General features: G+C 29.9%; 1 protein-coding gene across 8 annotated transcripts in view; it reads right to left on the bottom strand.

Annotated features, from left to right (window-relative positions):
• Positions 1-21,803, bottom strand: part of LOC122634561 (fasciclin-3) — a 270,154-nt gene that overhangs the window by 2,575 nt on the left and 245,776 nt on the right. For 2 of the 8 annotated variants that reach the window (XM_043823609.1, XM_043823611.1), the window contains 11 exons: positions 18,345-18,668; positions 18,009-18,143; positions 17,704-17,895; positions 17,411-17,595; positions 15,184-15,325; positions 14,434-14,484; positions 12,746-12,811; positions 11,950-12,063; positions 2,717-2,747; positions 2,146-2,229; positions 1,134-1,308 (listed from right to left, as the gene is read on the bottom strand). In XM_043823609.1, the coding sequence (XP_043679544.1) occupies positions 1,134-1,308; positions 2,146-2,229; positions 2,717-2,747; positions 11,950-12,063; positions 12,746-12,811; positions 14,434-14,484; positions 15,184-15,325; positions 17,411-17,595; positions 17,704-17,895; positions 18,009-18,143; positions 18,345-18,668 (1,499 nt within the window). Of the gene's footprint in view, positions 1-214; positions 433-1,133; positions 1,309-2,145; positions 2,230-2,716; positions 2,748-8,188; positions 8,723-11,949; positions 12,064-12,745; positions 12,812-14,433; positions 14,485-15,183; positions 15,326-17,410; positions 17,596-17,703; positions 17,896-18,008; positions 18,144-18,344; positions 18,669-21,803 lie in introns of those variants that run through there. The other 6 variants (XM_043823615.1, XM_043823612.1, XM_043823613.1 and 3 more) reach the window with 6 other exon arrangements.

Below are 21,803 nucleotides of genomic sequence, written 5' to 3'. Positions count from 1 at the left end.
TTGTGATTGATTAATAAAACTATATAAAATAATAAATAATTAAAATAAGCAAATTTGTTTTTTTATTACGATATAATTCTTTTCTACATTGTTAATAGGCATCTTCATTTACATCGGAACATCTCTAAAATTAAAAGTTATAAAGACTTGATCCTCGAATACGATTTTAAAGGAGAAACTTTTTTCTACATCTTTTTAGGTGTTTGGTTTTTTGGTAAGATTTCTAGTGCGTGTATGTAAATTGCACGGCAATATTAAAGATTGATTTCATTCACACAAATTACAAGGATTATAAGACTCTTTGAAAATATTCCTTTGGTTGTTAATGAGTCTCGAAAGTTTTAAGACGGAGAAGTTGGAGACTTATTTACGTTTTCCCGGACAACTCGGTGGAGGCGAGGAAATTTATGTAATAGCCTTCGAAATTGTAGCCTGTCAGAAATAATTTTCCAATTAAACCTCAGTAGTAAGAGAGAGATAGATAGATAGAGATAGAAATAGAGAGAGAGAGAGAGAGAGAGAGAGAGAGAGAGAGAGAGAAAGAGAGAAAGAGACTGATAGAAAGAGGAAAAGAGGGAGAAAAAAGAGATTGAAAGACCTTTACACAGCAGTGGTATAAATCTGAATCTATAAAAAAAAAAAAAAAACTTTTATTTAACTTTTTCTAAGCTTCTATCGATATTTATTATAAAATTTCTTCTAAAATTTCTATATAAATATTATATAATGTTATTTCTTAAAACAAATTTCTACATAAAATCAAACAATCTTATTCCTTTAAATTTCTAAAATAAAAAATGTAAAAATTTCATTTTTCATAATTTCTATATATGCAAGATGGACGAAAAGTTTCTAGATGATTTTAAAAATCAATTACATCCATTTCGAGGCATTTTAGGGTAAGACCTTTTTGTTTTCATCAGATTGTAAAACTACAAGCATTTGACTCATCTAATTAACCTTTGGCCGATCCTGTATATATATCTATTATTTTATTAAACTTTTATTTCTTATAAAATTTCCATTTGAAGGATACAATATTATTTCTTAAGAAAACTTCCATATATAAATTATACAATTCTATTTTTCATAGACAAAAAAAAGTATCTTAAATATACCTATGAATTAATTACCTTTTCGTCGTCAACTGTAACGACAGTTCTCATAGTATCCGTATCAGCACCAGATACTTTATCCTTGTTACGTCTGAATAGCTGAGTAATACTGATTTTTGGTTTACGTCCTCGTCCAGAAGATGCAGTATCTACTTCTGTCCTTGAATATCTGCCTGCACTTTCCGTGTCGCTACTAATAAAGAAAAAAACTATTCTTACCGTTGTCGATACATATACCTCTTAGCAATGTATGCATATCGTATTGTATCACAAAAAAATTGTTATCTGTTATTATTATACAAAATAACAAAATACGTATTAGTCTTATTAATCGACGTTTTAGAAACAGCTTGATAAATAGTACTTGACATTGACATTATTAAAAAAGCAGTCATAGAGTAAAACACGTGCTATTTTAACGATTATATAAACTAATGCTACATGTTAAGAGATAAGAGATATTCTCTCTCTCTCTCTCTCTCTCTCTCTCTCTCTCTCTCTCTCTTTCTCTCTCTCTCTCTCTCTCTCTCTCATGTTACATATATTCAATGTTTCATATGATTTAAATTATATTTCTTTTATATATATATATATGTATGTATGTATAATACACCATCACCATTGCATAACATTTATATCACCAACACCAACAAAAAAAGTTGACCTAGCAAATACATTTCTGTTTTATTTTAAACAGTTAGAGTGCATGAAAGAATATTTCAAAGTTCAATCTTTGTTGCAATCAGTTAGTAAAAATAATTGTACATATATATATACTAGTATATGTATGTATTAGTGTAATCTATTTACATGTATGTAAATTGCATTTTCATCATTAAAAAGACGATTATTCGTAGTATCGAACTATATGAATTGGAATGATATTTGATAAGAGAATAAAGAGACAAAAAGAATGACAAAGCTTCTCGAGGACAGATGTATGAATGAATTAAAAAATAAATAAATAAATAAATAAATAAATAAATAAATAAAAATCTTGGCAAAAAAAAAGTTAATAACTACATCTTGCCTTCGCGTTTTGGCATTGTTCGTAGTTTCCGAATTTCCAAAATGTAGAAGAGTAACAGCTGCTCCTGGATCTGCTAGCAACTTTCTGAAAATATGTGCAACATACTTGCATTCTAATGAACATTGCAATTTTTTTTTTTTTTTTTGGTTTTGTTTTCGTTCTCATCTGTTTCTGCAAATTTTCTCTTCTTCGAAAAGCTCCTCTATGGTATTAGTAGTAGTAGTAGTAGTAGTAGTAGTAGTAGTAGTAGTAGTAGCAGTAATAGTAGTAATAGTAGTAGAAATAATATAAAAATTCTTTCAGTATTAAAGCTTCCCACTTTTTTCGGTTTCAATAAAATTTTTTTTCCTTCTTTTCGAACGAAATAGACCATTTCTAATATAGCGAAAAGGATAGTGCATGTGTATTAGTTACGACCCATAGGAGAAATAAAAAAGTTTGATCCAACGGTGAACTCGATGGAATGGGGGTTGAGTTATGAAATGGATTAAATAGTGCAAAATTTATCCATGGTGCAACGACCGGCTAGCTAGTTTTTCAAATCTTATGATTAAAATAACTCAATACTCACGACTCGCCAAGGTTCCTAGTCGTCGAACTACCTGTAAATAATCGAAAAATATTTTCATTTATTTTCGATGCTTTTTCGATACTGGAATAAACAAATTATTTTGTTTCTGTTCGTTTGGTATACATATAAAAAAGAAATATATATATATATGTATATATATACATATATATATATATATATAATATGTGTATATGTATAAAATGATAAACGAAGAAGAAATTAAAATTAATCTTAATCAACGTTGGTAATTCATTAACAATTTCTTTCTTTATATATATAAACATGTTTATATGTTTATACAATATTTTTAAATAATAAACACATAGACTTATTTTAAAAGTCGGTGGAACTTCGAAATTAGGAATGATCACGTGTTTCTTAACTTATATTATCATCGACATGTATATTTAAAACAAATGTTTTATTTCAAAAATCATATAATATATATATATATATATATAAATATATATATATATATGTATGTAAGTATATATATATATATATGTATATATATATATGTATATGTATATCTAAGTTATAATATAGCGATGAGAATGAACTTACGATTAATTATACATACAGATCTCTATATATTAATATCATTTGAATTCTTAGTTAGATTTATTTACTCTTGTCTACTCTCTCTTGCATTGTATCTACAATTACAGATACAAAATGTGTGTTCTTACAATCTAAATTTCCGTTATTATAGATGGTCTTCTTAGTTCGTATGCGTTGGTGTGTTTTTCTATTTGTGTGTGTGTGTGTGTGTGTGTATTTGTGTGTATGTATATTTGTTGACCTCTTATCGTTTAATCGACCACGATATAACATTAAAACTTTTTTATTTTATTTATTCTTTTTTTCTTTTTGTTAATTTTTTTCTCTTTTATTAATTATTATATTATTATTATTATTATTATTATTATTATATTATTTTATTATTATTATTTTATTATTATTATTATTATTATTATTATTATTATTATTATTATTATTATACTTTTAAAGAGATAAATTAGCGATCTCTGAAAGTATTCTTTCTCTTTTTTTTTTTTTTTTTTAAGGTGCGTCTCTTAAATGCCGTTTTACATAATTTTTTGGGCCCTCTTTACGGAATGATCGAGCGTTTTTTTTTTCATTGTTTTTTTTTTCTTTTTACATCTTTTTGTTCGTTTCTTTTTCTCAAATCCATATTTAAAAGGAATATAATAATAGTAAATTAAGAAATTAATTTGATTTTGTCAACGATTGGCTCGATCCCCGAACACTTTAGTCACACTCATATATCGGGATGTTTTTCTTTCGGATCTTTTTATTGATTTTATATTGATACGAAAATTAATTTTTACGACGCTCTTAGTAAAAGCATTCGTTCACGGATCTCGGAGGATCTCCTTTAAAATGTTTCAGAGAACACCAGTATCAGGTATTTATCATCATCATCATCATTATCGTCCTTATCGTCGTCGTCGTCGTCGTCGTCGTCGTCGTTGCCGTCTTTACTTCCTTGTATTTTTCTATTTTTAATTTTTTTTATTTTTTTATTTTTTTTTTTATTTTATTACCTAGAGTCTTATATATTAACATAAATATATATATAATATATCTATATATATTCCATTGTATGGCCAACGATCATGCTTTTTATAGTCATTATAGTAATAATCTGTTTATAATACGTTTCACAAATTTTTTTCATATTAATTTATGTCTAGAACTGCGAGCATCGAGTATGTCTTTTTTTCTTTTTTTGCGATAGAAAACACAGATAGATAGATAGATAGATAGATAGATAAATAGGTAGATAGATAGATGCATAGATAGAAAGAAAGAGAAAGAGAGAGATAGATAGATAGAGAGAGAAACAGAGAGACAGAGAGAGAGAGAGAGAGAGAGAGAGAGAGAGAGAGAAAGAGAAAGAGAAAGAGAGCGATATTAGAAACGAATTGACGCGAATTTGTTAATATCAAAAGTACAAAGTATACAAAAAGTATACAGTCTATACAGTCCTTGTCCTCGTAGCATGATTATTGAGAGAATTTAAGTAATTAGTATTACGAGTAATAATAATTATAATAATTATAATAATAATAATAATAATAATAATAACAATAATAATACTAATGAGAATAATAATATTAATAATAATAATAATATCAATAATAATTATAATAATAATAATGATAATAATAATACTAATAATAATAATATATAATAATATTAAAATATAATAATAATAATAATAATAATAATAATAATATTTTATGTAGAGTAAAAATGAATTACAAGTTAATAAGTAATAGTAAGTTGTCGCTAGAACTATAAATGAACCACAAAGAATGTACACATTAAACATATTCCATTTATACGCAAATATTCCATTTTTACGTTAATCCATAAGCGTATCTTCGTACTTTTTAGGTAATTTCAGTTGCTACAACAAGCTGAGAATAGGTCGAACATTGTACGGTGAGAACAAATCTTTTTTTTTTTTCCTTTTTTCTTATTTCTTTTTTTTTTTTTTTTTCTCTAAACAACCATGAACATTTTCACTGTCCCCTGATAATATCATTACACGGAGAGTGGCTTATAATCTCTTTTTAATTTATATTTGCAAGATCGTTTCGTCAAATATCATTTCGATTTATTAAATAGTTACAATTATTTTCATTTGATTAAATCGTTAATCTTAAAATTCTTTAATAGTATTAGCGTTAATTTCTAATCAGATCAAAATCAGATCAAAATCGACTCGGTGATCTATCTATCAAAGATCACGATCATCTTAGGGATAGCAGAAAAAAGTCATAGTTTTCTTTTTTTCTTTTTTTCTTTTTTTTAATGATTTAAATGGCATGTGTATAGTTTTATTTTACTTCTTTTTTTTTCTTTTTCTTTTTCTTTTCAATTATTTTTATTATTCCGGTAAATTCTGTATATATATATATATATATATATATATATATATATATGTATGTATACATCTTAAATTTTTTCTTCTTCTTCTTCCTCTTTTCAATGTATATACTTTGGCAGTGATCTGTGAAAATCATTACTGCGTAGTTGGACCTGTTTGAACTGATTTTTCGTTTTAGTCTTATAAGTTTCGTCACGCATCCACTTCAACGAGTAAATAATGATAAAAAGAATGAATTATTATGAATGAAATGAACTTTTTATCGAATCAATTGCATTATATCAATGTCCATACATTTTTCTTTCTTTCTTTTTTTTTTTTCTTTAAAGAAGATTTGCGAGGAGAGAAGAAGAAAGGAGAGGAGAAGAGAAAAAAACATTGACATTATTTTCATTCGTTCGTTCGTTCGTTCGTTCGTTCGTTCGTTCATTCATGTTAACCATGGACAGGAAAATCTTTTTCACGTTTATTAGCATTCATTCTGCCTCTCTCATTTTCATTTTCCTTTTTTTTTTTTATTCCATTTTCTCATCTTCTCGCTCGCACTTCAATTATTTTTAAATAAATATCTTATTAGATATGCGTCGTCGAAAGTAGACGAGTGACTGTGATGCGTTTCATATGTATATATATATGTTTATATATATATATATATATATATATATATAATACATATATTTCCAAGAAATACTATTATCTATAGATATTAAACTAATAAAATTGTGATATATCCAGAAAAAGTGTGAGAGCTTCAGCCTCTGTAATGGCTCAAACAACGTTTTGACATCGCAAACACGATACGAAGTACCTATTGGCAACATATATCCGACGTACCTATGAATGTATTTAATCTTACTTGTTTTTTTTTTTTTTCTTTTTATTAATTTTTTTTTCATCATCATCATCATCATCATTTTTCCAACTTCGATCCGTAGACAGTACTTTTTGTCAAAGTAGTTTTTTTTTTCTATGATCAAACGTCACGAAAAAAATGCGTCCACTTTTCACGACTTCGATCGTCGTCGTCGTCGTCATCATTATCATCAACTTTCTTTTCATCTTTTTTCCTTTTCTTTTTTTTTTTTTTTTTTTCACTTCTTTTTGTCATCTTAATCTTTCGCTCATTCACTCTCTTTCGTTATTTTTTCTATTTTCTTTCTTTCTTACTTTTTTTTTTTTCTTTTTTTGTTACATTTTTTTATCTTTAAGTAAACCTTATCATTATAATACTCTGACCAATAATTTTTTTTTTTCTCAAATTTATGGAATAACGACCTGTGTTTTCGGCAGTTGGATTGCAAATGGATAAATAAGTATCAGTTTTACATTTTCGAGTTGCATGCCAAGTGCCTCGACGCAGAAATATACACACACACACACACACACACACACACACACATATATATATATATATATTCAATCGCTATTATTTTAATGTTTCATATTGTAATTATTTATAATATATGTATATATATTTTTATATATATATATATGTATGTTTAATATATACAACACACGTAGAATTAATCAGAGCTGTCGCCGGCGAATATTTCTCTCTCTCTCTCTCTCTCTTCTCTTTTTCTTGTTTCCTCTTTCTCTCTCTCTCTCTCTCTCTCTCTCTCTCTCTCTCTCTCTCTCTCTCTCTCTTTCTGAAGGACAAATTCTTTGTTGCAAAACAATCTGTAATTATGGAAAATATTGTTTCTTTGTTATCGTTATTATCCGGTAGTTCTCCTTCGGACAAAAAGATCGTATTGATAATATATTTACTTAGAAATAATGATAGCATAGAAAATGCAATTTAAAAAGTCGAACGTGTTTTCTTCGCTCATCTTAGCTTTCAAAGAATTCTAATCTAAAATATTTTTCTCGACGATACATCGTGATCATTAGAATATCAGGAATTAATATTACGAAAGAAATGAGTGTCACAAGTCTATTGTTTAACATCGAACTATCGATAAAGTGTATATATTCTATGTATATATTTTTTTCTTTTTCTTTTTATTCATTTTTTTTCTTTCTTTTGTTTTTTTCAAAGATCACATAGAAAAATGTTGTAAAAATTGAGGCTGCTGTTCGGCATTAGAATAATACAAATAGATAAACTCTCATCCTACATATACGTTTATCCAAGAGCTATGAATAATAATTTTCAAAAGTGAATAGGCCAAAAAAATGCCTGTCATTAGTCACCAGTCTTGATTTATCATAGAACAACGAAAAAAGAAAAAAAAAAAAAAAAAGAAAGAAAGAAAGCAACGCAAAAAAAAGAAAAGCAAGAAACATGAATAGAGAGCAAACTGCATAGAGAGCAAAGTCTCGTTCGACTTTTTTCGACATTTAAGAATACAATCAATATACATAATACAAATTGCTAGGTCCGTTTTGTTTTCTAATAATTATTATCGTCGTGAAAGAAAGCTTCTCCAAGGGGTAGAAAAAAAGAGAAAAAAGAGAAAAAGAAGAAAAAAAAAGAAAGAAAAAAAAAAGAGAGAGAGAAAAGAAAAGCAACGAGAGGAAGAAAAAGATCTTATCCTTGTCGTCGAAAAAAAAAAAGAAACAAAAAAAAGGGGGAGGGAAGAGAAAAGATGGAGGAGGTTAAAGATGGGGGATGATGGTAGAGCTTAATAATAATAAAAGGGGTCGAGGGAGGAAGTGAGAATAAGAGGAAGAGGCGAAGAGGTAGAGGGGAAGAGATGTATGTATGTATGTGTGTGTGTGTGTGTGTGTGTGTGTGTGTGTGTGCGTGTGTCCGTGTATATGTCCGTGTACATGTATTAGGATTTAACATCCGGCGATCGAGGGAATGTTTTAAAGGTCATCGCTTTATCGAGATTATTAGAAATATCATTAGACAGGTGTATCCGTCTTCTCGTCCTTTTTCGTATCCTTAAAATCGTTAGTACGGCCATTGACGTACTCGGTGCTCGCATGGATCGGGTTTTCCTGGCCACCTTGTGGTATTTTTTCATCGATGATCCTTGGGTCTTCTTCGTCTTCTTCCTCGTCATCAGCGGGCGTTATGTGTGCCTCACTTCCGGCGCTGATACCACCGGCAGCTTCCTCGTCGCCACGCCGCCTCGCTGCAACAAGCAACGCCACGATCGGTCAAGGCAAACCTGTGCGTGTCACTTCTTATATGTTGGTCATTGTTCTTGTTGTTTTGCATCATTTATGAAAGGTGTATGTATAAGCGCGTATGTATATGTTTTGTGTGTGTTCGTAATCTACGTATGGAAAATGCTAGTATACTAAGCAATTCTATATAATTTTGTTTAATTTTTCTTTCATTTTTCTTTTTTTGTCTTCTCTTCTCTCCTTTTTTTTCTTTTTTTTTTTTTTTCAACGTTACGCATTTGAGAATATGTATTCGATAAGGTTAGTGATCAAATAAATAAATATGTAAGAATATGTTTATGCATGTGTATGGTGATATATAGTGCATGTGTACGTGCTGATTTTAATATCTCTGATCTCATTTCTCTCTTTCTTTCTTTTTATTTCTTTTATTAGTTTTATCATCGATTGTTTTTCGTCCGTTTATTCTCTTTTTATAGCACGCCTGTGTTAATCTTTATATATATATATATATATATATATATATATACATATATATATATATGTAAAGTTTACAAAATTGTAATTACTTTAATTCGACTGGTACAAAAAATGTGTATAAGAAAGACTCTCTAATAATTACGAACTATAACAAAGATTATACAATGTTATATGCTATATATTTATATGTATATACATATACATATATATATATATATATACATATATATAAAATAAGGGAGAGATAACGTACAAACATGCTTGAACAATCTATCAGGGAAGAATAATAATAAGAATAGTATTATAGTAATTAAAAAAGTAAGGATGTTATTATTATTATTCTTTATTTATTTATTTATTTATTTATTTGTTGAAACGTTTTTGCGACACGAAGAAAACACTTAGAGAATGAACAGAATAAATAATTGAGTTTCATCGCACTTGCCTTTGCCGATTCCGTTGCCGTTGCTTGTCGCAAAACGATTTAGAGTCTTTATCGTCTCTAAGTCGTTCATAGTTTCCGCGAATAACAATTATTAATATTGTGTATGTGTGAAATGGAGAGAAAAAAGAGGGGATGAGAGAAAGATTGAGAGAGAGAGAGAGAGAGAGAGAGAGAAAGAGAGAGAGAGAGAGAGAGAGAGAGAGAGAGAGAGGGAGAAAGCTAAAAATACATACGTAATAAATATCTATGTTGATACATGCAGTGACAAATAATAATAATCATAAGCACGATGTGCATGCATATGTATATATATATATATATTTTTGTTTGTTTTGTTATATTATTTATGCAAGATAATTTCTGCGTAATATCTGTTTTATATTATTTTTTTTTTTTATTCGAGCAACAAAAACTAACTAACGATAGGGCAAAACTAGATAGGATGATATCTACTAAACGTGAAAGGTATTATTAGAAATATTTAGAAATATATTCATGCTAATGTGTATTTTGTTTTGTACTATATATTATGTTTCGTATTTGTAATTTTGTTTTTTGTTCTTTTAAAAAAAAATCATACTATCGACGGTCGGTACCAAGCTCATCCCTCTCTTTAGCGGATTGTGTATTTCGATGCTCGTTGGGAAAAGTAAAAAATGATTTTATCGATTACCGGTAAAAGAATCTTTGCGAATAACACGAAAGATCGGCTTTACCTTTCTTTCTTTCTTTTTTCTTTATTTGTTTGTTTATTTTTGTTTTTTCTATTATTTTTCAAAATGTAAACTGCATATAAGTATGCGATCGATTGAGAAATGAATTCGTCAAGTGAATAATGACGAATGATTAATGAGAGACGAGATCTATTGTAAGATGAAGAACAAAGACGAGCACTTTTGATTAGAAAAAAAGTGGTGGAAGGGATCGAAAGGGGTGGATGTGGGTAAGGGTGGGTCGGAATGTGAGTGGAAAGGTTGTTTGCTGTCTGAGGTGACTTACCCCTGGACAGTGTCATGCCTAGAGTACGGAATCGCACGTTTATTGTTGGTGTATCTCCGTATTCTTTACTTGGCCCGACTTGCATGCTGTCCTATCAATAGCGGCACAACACACAAGACATTTGTATACGTACATATAAAAGTAAGATAGGTAGTAAATAGAGGAATAGAGGCAGCACTGATAAATAACTTGATTGAGATCGACCGAGAGATCGTGTCGAAAATAAGAGGAATCTTTTAGCTACCAAAAATTGCAAGATACACGTCTCTCTCTCTTTGCGCGCGCTATCTCTAGATATATCTACACATTTTTTATATACATATACATAACACCCTATATATGTGTGTATATATATATATATATACTCATATGTATAGAGATATGTGCGTGTATGTATACATTTTACACATCAAATCTTTTATGAAATACATGTATATACTCTATCGAGCATTACCATTACTTCGTTGATCGCAATTCGTGGAAGACTAAGAAATAAATAAATAAATAAAAAAGAAAATAATAAATAAAAGAAAAACAAAAGAATAAAACAGAACAAATATCGAAATAGTCGAGTATATCCGATCTTTTATAAATAGTCGAGTATGGCCGATATTTTTCTTTTATTATTTCTTTTTCTTTCGTTCTTTCTCTTCTTTCTTTTTTTTTTTTGTTTTCCTTTCTTTCCCCATACACTTTTACATTTTCCGATAGGCTTCGAATCCTAGACTAGAAAATTGAAAATTGAAAGATTCGGAATTAGTGGGATATACTCGACGTTAGAGACCGTTTATCGAAGGGTCGGATAAACTTGGCAACGGACAATGAAACTCGTTAGGACTAGCCTCTATCTAAAAACTTGGCAAAATACGAATTCTTTTCGTTGCTCTTCTCTTTTCTTTTCTTTTCTTCTCTTCTCTTTCTATCTATCTATCTATCTACCTATTTATCTATTTATCTATCTATCTATCTATCTATCTTTCTTTTTATCCTTCGTATCGATGCGCATCGCTTATATATATATATATATATATATATATATATATATATATATCGTTATTGCTGTTATCACAATAGCCAACTAATTTCCCTTTTTACCATGGACGATAATTATCGTATATCGATTGAAATAAAACGGAAAGTTCCGTCTAGGATAAGAGGAGAAGAAAATTTATGTTGCTTTAAAACGAACGTAGTAACGTAGTACTATGGTACCATAAACAGAACAAAAAATAGTAAAGAAATTGATAACATTTTTCTTTTTCTTTTTTTTTTTTTTTTTTCTTTCTTTCCAATTATATTCCAACTCACCTGCGAAGCACCAGCGACCGGTTGCTCGAGCGAAAATCACCAGGAACACGATGAGAATCAGTACCAAAGCACCAACGACGATACCGATGATTGATCCAGCGTCGAGATCGACACCTACGATCGTTGATAAAAAAAATATATATATATATTGTAAATAAAATAATTATTTATTTGATTCTCCAAATTTCTCTTTCTCTCTCTCTCTCTCTCTCTCTCTCTCTCTCTCTCTCTCTCTCTCTCTTTCTCACGTTAAAATGTGCATTTGTATGTATTTATTTATTTGTTTATTTATTTATTTTTTCATAATCTGATTTTCTATTTGATCGAATATTGCAACAAGCGGTGCACTTATGCTACATGGATTGTGACGCCAAATTTATATCGATTAAATTCCTACGAAAATACAACGTTGATTTACGTATCATTTCACGGTTGTACTTTCAATGATTTAATCGTTTAGATAGAAAAGTTTTGATCAAGCTTTTTAAATGAAAAATCCAAACAAATATTCGCGAATCATGCTTACGTACAGTGAGATTAGATTCGATGTTTTTACTTGCAATTGCAAACGTTTACAATGGACTATATAATATACTTCGTATATGTTACAGGTAATGTAAGTAATGAAAAGGGGAAACGATACTAAATGATTTTCTAGGATTTACTATATGATATAATATATATATATATATATGTATACACACACACACATATATATATATATAATATATATGATACATGGGGTGCCACATAGGTCCTCTACTTTAAATGTTATTACAGAATACACGATGCATACTGTTTAAGTTGGACTCAACGGAAAAACGTTGCTTTACAAGTTCCACGTAATCGGTGACTTTTTCCGCTGCAATTCCGAATATTCGTGAGCATGGGCAGTGACAGTCACAAAGATTGTGCAAAGCAAAATTAATTTCAGATTTTAATCTCCAATTTTTATTTGCTTATTTTTTATTTTTTATTTATTTATTTATTTATTTTTTTTTTCATAATTTTCATCATTCATACATCGCCAGTAATTCTCGATCGATTGAATGAATTTGATCGATAGAACATGGTTTTATATAAATGGTAGGGACATTCGAACGAGTTTGCGATTATTTTATCGTATATGTTTTCATTTCTAATTGGAAAAATAAAAAATGGTCCCTCTTATATACGAGCGATGTATGAAATGTTTAAAATGTTCACGCGTTACCCGATGTTTGTTTCTTAATGTATTAATATATTTCTTTCTCTTTTCTTTTTTTTTTGTTCGGTTTTTATTTCTTGTTTTCTTTCCTCGCAAAAATATTATTTGCCTGTAACATATACAATAAGACGGTCCAGAAAAAAATATATTTCGATCAGTTTTCTTGCAAACAGATGCTACCTTTTTTTCTTTTTTTTTTTTCTTTTCTTTCGAAATTAACAACGAGTAACTTTCTACATAATGGATACTAAAATACGAAGAATTCCATACAGATCACACTTCAATCTCGATTAATTCATTATATATTTTAACATTGTCCGAAACATATTATAATTTATTTATTTATTCATTTTTAACGAAGTTAGATCTCCTATGGAAAAACTTTTGTTAAAGTCTATCGACTATACATCGATCACTATAAAAATATAAAAGAAAATACACCGAAATAATGCGATATTTTTTAGATGTATTTTCTTTTAACAAATCAATTACCATTGAACGAATAGTATTTGTCAATTTCAATAAATAATCATACTCTCTTTCATTAATTAAATTAATTTCTTAATACTATTCGTTCATGTCATTCGTAAAAATTATACAGCGAATCCAAAATGAAATTTTTAATTCATTAAAATTATTAATTCAATTTTGAAGCTTTGAATTTATCCCCATAAAAAGAGAGACAGATCTTTTTTTATCTTTTCTTCTTTATATATCGATCATAGCAAACATTAGATGAAAAATTTCAAACGAATCGGTAGGAAAGAAAATTGAGATTGATATTACAGAAACAACTATTTAATTTTTGTGTCATTTTTCTATTATCATCGGTGTTTCTATTTTTGGATTCACTCCATTTCTTTTTATCGATCATTATTCGTCATCCAAACACACGAGTAATTAACTAATGGTAATGAATTGGATTCGAGATCAATGCTTTGCTATGTCACGGAAATAACAAAAAGAGAGTAATGGAACAAAGCGAATGGCAAAGTCAAACGAAGGGAAATATTGAAAAGATCGATTGAAGTTGATCAGAATTGAGAAAAAAGAGAGAGAGAAGCTTTGAGAGTAACTGTAGGTGCCATTAGCGAAATGGTACGTTCATTACCATTAGATCGGTGTTAGAGAGGACGACGAACAGGTGGACACGTTATTTTTTTTTTTCTTTCTTTTTTTTAACGGTGACGAATGAGATCTTTATATATTTTTTTTTCTTTTTTTTTTTTTTGGGTACTACAGGCTTACGTATAAATAATTTGAAAAAATGACATTACCTAGTGCGTGCATGTGTTCGGAGAGCTTACCATAGAAGTGACTGAACGCTCCTGCATGAGCATGCGGTGAAGGATCGATATGGTTAGAGAAAGACGTACACCCATACACACATGGAAAGATATTATGTGACATGGTGTATATAGGTAGTAATAGTAGTAGTAGTAGTAGTAGTAGTAATAGTAGTAGTAGTTGTTGCTGTAGTAGTATTAGTAATAATAACAGTAGAGAAAGTGTACGTGTATGTGTTTGTATGTGCGTGTGTGTCGATCGTCATGGAAAGATAATGATGATCGATCGATGGTGATGTACATAAGTATAAAGGTGATAATGATCGTGACGAGAAGGTCGGTGGAAGCATGTGATAAGTGAAAATCTTTGAGTGAATGAAAATGACGGTGACAAACGAACGAAGTGCAAGGAGATAATATATAGCTAGCTTTAAACCTTCGCACAATTTTGACGATAGGATTTTTCTCTTGTTTTTTAATTTTCTTTTCTTTTTTTTTTTTTTCTTTTCTTTTTTTTCTAATATTATCTCTTGAAAAAGAAGTACGTTTATTTGATCGCTAATCAAAAATAATTTGTATATATAAAAAGAATAAATAAATAAATATATATATATATATATATATATATATATATTGATGTTAGATGAAGATGAATGTTGTCGATAAGAAAAAAGTAAAAGAATTTAGGTTAATAAGAAAACAAGAAAAAAAAAAAGGAGACGAACAAAATCGATAATTTACCTGCTGGTTCTGGGGACGTTGACAAAACGATACGGTATTCGTAAGCTCCTTCCTTGTTGTGAGCTTCCAAGATGTATTCCTTCTGTGTGTCGGACTTTTGAACGCTATCGATAGTTAATACTACGAGCCACGCGCCGTTACCCTGTAAGTAATTGAATAAATAATATTACAAACTTAAATAGAGAGAAAAAATACATCGTTCGGACGATCGATTGAAATATTTAAAAAAAAAAAAAAAAGGAAAAAATAGAAAGTAAGTAAATGAGTGAATAAGTATACACACACATATATATATATATATATATGTGTGTATCTTTTTTCTCCTTTTTAATAATCCTTGCAATGTCTTCTCCTTTCGTAATTGCATTTTCAATAAAAGTTGATTCGCGTATTCGTCGAAAGGTGGATAGGTAGGTAGAGTCGACGAGTCGCTCAGATCGAAAGCCATTTATACACAAAAGCCCAGTTCGGGCAATTTCAACTAGAGCTTTATTGGTTCTTGCACGCGGAGTGTTGTTCCAGAGCGTTGCATCCCACGTTCTGAGGGGTTTAAGGGGTGGGGGAGGGGTATGTAGAAGAGAGGGAGGAGGAAAAAGGTAGGTGATGGTGGTGGAAGTAGATCCGAGTATCAAGCTTTAGAACTTTCCGCGGAATCCGTCGAGTACCATTCAGCATCGAAATATCCCTCTGCCGGGTAAAAGTATCGAATAATCGTTGAATGAGAACAAGAGAGAGACAGAGACAGAGACAGAGAGAGAGAGAGAGAGAGAGAGAGAGAGAGAGAGAGAGAGAGAGAGAGAGAGAGAGAGAGACAGATATATAAAGAGATTTTGATTTCAAACGATTTCGAAGAAGAACGAAGAACGTTCGCGAGCATAAATTTTCAACGTTTAAAATAAATTATCTTGATGGTACAATTATTAGTTCAGAAATTGTTTTTTTTTTCTGTTCTTTTTCTTTTCTTCCTTTTTTTTTTTTTAACGATTTTCGATTTTACAACGTTACATCGTGACAATCGTTGGACTCGATTGAATATATATGTACGTACGTATGTGTAGAGCGCTTTTCTTTTTCTTTTTTTTAATATTCAGTCGACGATTTTAGCTTTATAACAAGTTTTCTTTTTATTATTATTATTATTACTATTATTATTATTATTATTATTATTATTACAACAAAAAGTTTATTGATCTCGTTGGAGTAAAAAAATTGATCGAAAGAAAATTGAAAGAAGAGAAGGCAATGATAATAATAGAAATCAAAGGATGGAAATATCAATGAAATACGACGCTACGAAATACGTGCGAGTGTATATCCGTGCTTTAACGTATTAAATTAATTACTATCTAATGAAACAATATTGTACAAAGATTCACGACAGTTTATAAGATCGTGAGAGATCTTCCTACTCTTCCTTATCCATTCGCGAAAGAGATACTACGTACGTACGTATACATATACATATGTATATACACATAATATGTATATATAAATATACACACACACACATATATATATATATATATATATATATATATATATAATATATACATATACCGGGCGCAACGAAAGCGTCGTTGCTCTCGTTTCTGAGTCTAAGCATCTGAGTTCGATGGAATTTCATTACGTCGGTGCAGAATGCTCGCTTGGTGGTTAACTTTCGAGTCACACAGATGCATGGAGAACGCGCCGAATGAACAGTAAATCGAGGCTGACTGGCGCGCAAAGCAATATTGGATTTCTGTTCTACCTTCCTCACCTTCCCCCCTTTTCTATTCTATTCTATTCTCTTCTCTTCTCTTCTCTTCTCTTTTGCTAGAACAAGTCTCTCTCCTATATCTCATACCATCGCTACCACCATCCACTATTCTTACTTCTAGGTGGTATTCCTTCATCATGATTCTCTTCAATATCGTGATCGTTTCGTTCTTCGGTCGGATTTACTTTTTTCTTCTCTCTCTTTTTTCTTCTCTTTCCTTCCTTCGACCGTCTGTTTCTCTCTTAAAAGAATATTCGAAAAACACACGAACAGAAACATATGCACGTAAATCGTTCGAACACTTTTTCTTTATTTTTTTCTCTCTTTTTCTTTTCTTTTCTTTTTTTTTTTTTACTTACTTTCTCTTTCTTTCTTTCTTTCTTTTTTTTTTTCTTTTTTGTTGTCCCTTCTTATTCCTTGTTTCTCCAGGGAATTGTTTTATAGAAATAATGGGTCAAGGTTTCTTACCAACTCTACGGCAGTGGATGTTTCAAGACGATTGCTTTCATCTGGACGGCCTTCTTCGATTTTCTCGCCATTTACTCGCCATAAGAAACGTGGCCTTGGATTAGCGTAAACTGTTACGTTTACTGTACCTTTTTGGCCGATTACGTATCCAAAATGTTCGATGACCGGTTGTGGTTGTGGCGGATCTGAATAAATAAAAGGGATAATAAAAATTCGTTCGTGATTCGTATTCATTAATTAAATGGATAACGATATATATATATATATATATATATATATATATATATACTTACAGTAAACTTGAAGCTGCATTTTACTCTCTTTTGGTTTATCCAAAGCGATATGATTGGCTATGCATCTTAAAGTCTTGCTGTTATCGGTCCAATCCAAGCTACGTGAAGCATTTTGTACTGCGATAGATACTTCGTTCATGTTCGAGTCTTCATAGATGATTGGTCTCTCGTCATTGCCAAGTGGTTCGTCGTCTATGAATATTAATTAACGTCGTATGTATATCGTGTAAGAATAGAGATCATATTATATTTTTTATTAAAAAAAAAAAGAAAATTATATATATTTATATACAAATCATATGTACCAAGATATAGAGATACGTTTGCAGCTGGTCGTCCACCAGAGGCACTACAGCTGATCTCCAATTTTTGTCCTTTTTGATATTCGTATCTACCATAGTGTCCTAGACTCGTATGTAGTTCTGGATTGTTTGGTGGTTCTATATATTGAAAAAAAAAAAAAAAGAGAGAAAGAACGAATCAATAAATAAATGTAAGAAACATTGTTACGAAAAGTCTCTACTTACGTCTATCGAAAAAGAAAAGAAAAAGAAAAGAAAAAAATTCATTCATATTTTTTGTCGTACTTTTGATGTATATTTGAAGATGAATAATTACGATAATTAGACGATAATACTTACTAGCAACGACTATGTTAACGCTGGCGTTGCTCTCTACACGACGATCTTCCGGTGTTAAAGCACACCTGAAGATTCCATTGTGTTGCTCCTTCACTTTAAAGATGTGCACACCGCATTGACCTTTATTAGTACCCTCCCCATAATACTCGATACCATCGTCCGATGATTGATTCGGCCTGAGAATCATGCTGCTTTCACCGTGTATCTCAACGCGACAGATTTGCAATGGCGAACCCATCGTACACATGATCCTTAGACTATCACCCAAACGTACTACCGCTTGGCCCTTTGGTTCGATGTCGACTATTGGCGGTCTTGTTGCTGCTGTAAACACAATGTTTCTCTTATATTTATTTATACCAAAGTAAAGGTAAATTTATTTTCTAATATATTTATAATATATTTTATCATTTATTAGCAAACGATCTTATTGATATTTAATAATTAATTATTGATTATATATTACGTGTATCATATATATGTATTTTATATATATATATATACATACATATATATATATATACTGTATAATAATATATAATAATATCATTACTATTACAGTATAAAAGTGTATCATTACTTTTATTTCATTATTTAATATATTTTTAATTATAGATTATAATGATATTCAATAATGTAATATAATAATATTAATTATATGTTGATATATATATATGTGTGTATAGATGATAAACAATTAAACATTTTAAGATACAAATACTTTAAAGAAATTTTAATTTTACGTTGTTTGTTTGACATCGACATATATATATATATCGAAAACTCGCATCGATCTTCCATGAATTAGCGTGTCAAGTCGAGACGACGTCGAATATGGGATATCGTGCTCGATGCTATTATGATAATGCACCATAAGGAATATGATAAATCGAACGTGTTCCAACCAACGATTATCATATTTCATATGGCACGTACTCGTTGACGTACGAATAACCCACTCGTTGTTGACTTATTAGTTTTAGAGATCATCTTTGAGATTTCAGTCGAGAATGAAATTATCTTTAATCTTTACTTGTAATTTGTATTTTGTTTCGATGATATTAAAAATCTAATGGAATTATCGATTATATTGTTGTAAAATATATAATAAATAATTCAGGTGATTGTTTCGATTATGAAAAGGAACGATTAAATTTCATCAATGAAATTCAGTTCAAGTTTTAATTACTAATTGATATTACAGATGAAAATGTTATGGTAATTTTTTTCGATATACGTTTACGCCGACATTTTATTCGTACGATAAGTAATATTGTATTAAATATTATTTAATATCATATGAAAAAAAAAAAAAGAAAATGTTATGGAGATAAAAAAAATTCTACGCTGTTTAGATTAGTAGTTGGTGTTTTATATTTATAATTAGTTTTAAATGCGTAAATATATTTTCATTGATCAGTAGAAAAAGGAAAGAGATGCTTCAAAGAAAAAGAAAAAAGATAAACAGAGTATTGATATTCAGTTTACTTTCTTTTTTTTTTTTTTTTTATTTATTTCCTATTAATTAAATATCCTCTTTAATTTGAGAAGTTCGATTGTAATATCCTTTTCTTCTTTAATGAGCAAGAAGGAAAGAGAGAGAGAGAGAAACGAAAAAGCTTTCTTTTACGAATGATAGCAAATTACATAAGAGAAAGAGAGAGAGAGAGAGAGAGAGAGAGAGAGAGAGAGAGAGAGAGAGAGAAGGGGGGTGGGGAACCGTCTTTTAACAAAATTCTTCGACTTTCCTCAGACTCGGAAATTCGCTTGTCTTTAGCTGCTCATTTAATTACAAGGTACATTGATCGATCGGTAATTAGCGATACTTGTGTACCTTTGTGAAAACAAAAGAATAAAAAATAAAATAAAAGTATTCTCTCTCTTTCTTTTTATCTCTTTCTTTGTCTCTTTCTCTCTATCTCTCTTTCTCTTATTACAGAAATAAACAATTAATTAGAAAAAATAATCCGACGACGTTTTAGATTTATATTTGGACATTTTTAAATATATATAACTATTTTAAAAATATATATATATATATTTAATATATATTTAAAAAGATATATATCAATTTTTCATGCTCAGTATATATATATATATATATATTTGCATACACGTACATACTGAATATGTAGTTGTAGTTTGACTCTTTACGTTTGAATCATCAAAGCATGAGCATCCAGTAGTATTAGGTATGCACAATGTTAAACATGGCAACTATTTAATACGAATTTTATTCGAGGAGAAAAGTAAACTCGTTATTGTGCAGGATTGTTCGACGGGTCAAAGAGAAACCAGAGTGGTACCATAAATAACTGTTTGGTAAAGCGTTTCTCGTCGTTCGATGAATACGCACACGCTTTTTGGTGTCACGTTTACCATGAAATATATACATACATACATACATACATATATACATATGTACATACGTATATACACGAAGAGAATACACGAAGAGAATACACGAAGTATCATAAAATTTTCTATATCGGAATTCCTTAGTCGTAATATTTCATTCATTTCACAAACGGAATTTATTTTATTTAATATGAACTCATTCGATTTCATATCTTTTCTTTTTTTTTTTTTTCCTATTTTCTTTTCCTTTTCTCTTCTACTTTTTCTTTTTCTTCCTTTTAACTGCATGACATATCAGAATAGTTTCGAATATGATGAGATTAGAACGTGAGGCAGATGTTGGTCCAGCTGTTATCACGTTGACGCATATGGACGAACATAGATCATCACTACTGTCTCTTATTATTCGTTATTTATTTTATATATATATATATATATATATATATATATATATATATTATCATGAAATAAATATATAATAACGAGATTAATGGTTAACAACGTCTTTGCACATATTTCTTCTTTCATTCTAATTTTTTGTTTGTTACATATTAATTTTAAAATGTAAAAAAGAGAATCGTAAAGGAAAAGAAAAGAGACGTTAAATCAATACAATTTTTTACCACGTAGAAGAATTTCGTTACAATTTACTAATACTATATAATACATGATTGTTTAATACACCGATATTCAATAGTTACGTGATCCTATCTCTTTCTCTCTTTCTCCCAAGAGAGATGCTGCTCGGAACTATCGCAAAGCCATAAATCCTATTTGATTTTCCAGCCATCAATTTGTTATACGGATGACGTCACGATCTAATTTGCCCGTATATAGGGGGTAGAATACCAAAGCAAATCCTACTCTCTCTCTCTCTCTCTCTCTCTCTACCTCTACCTCTCCCTCTCCCTATCTCTATTTCTCTCTCTCTCTCTCTCTCTCTCTCTCTCTCTCTCTCTCTCTTGTCCTTTCCGTTACCATCGGCGTTGCGCATCACGAAAACCACAGCAACAGATGCGATGATTTGTGGACAGTAGCGTGAATCAGTGAGCTTCCAAAATTGATGCGTCCTGCGCAAGGAAAGCCTAGTTTTCCATCCTA

Source organism: Vespula pensylvanica, chromosome 15 (genome assembly GCF_014466175.1).
Source record: "Vespula pensylvanica isolate Volc-1 chromosome 15, ASM1446617v1, whole genome shotgun sequence".
Lineage (NCBI taxonomy): Eukaryota > Metazoa > Arthropoda > Insecta > Hymenoptera > Vespidae > Vespula > Vespula pensylvanica.
The sequence above is the reverse complement of the archived record's forward strand: the minus strand, read 5'-3'. Positions and strand labels throughout refer to the sequence as shown.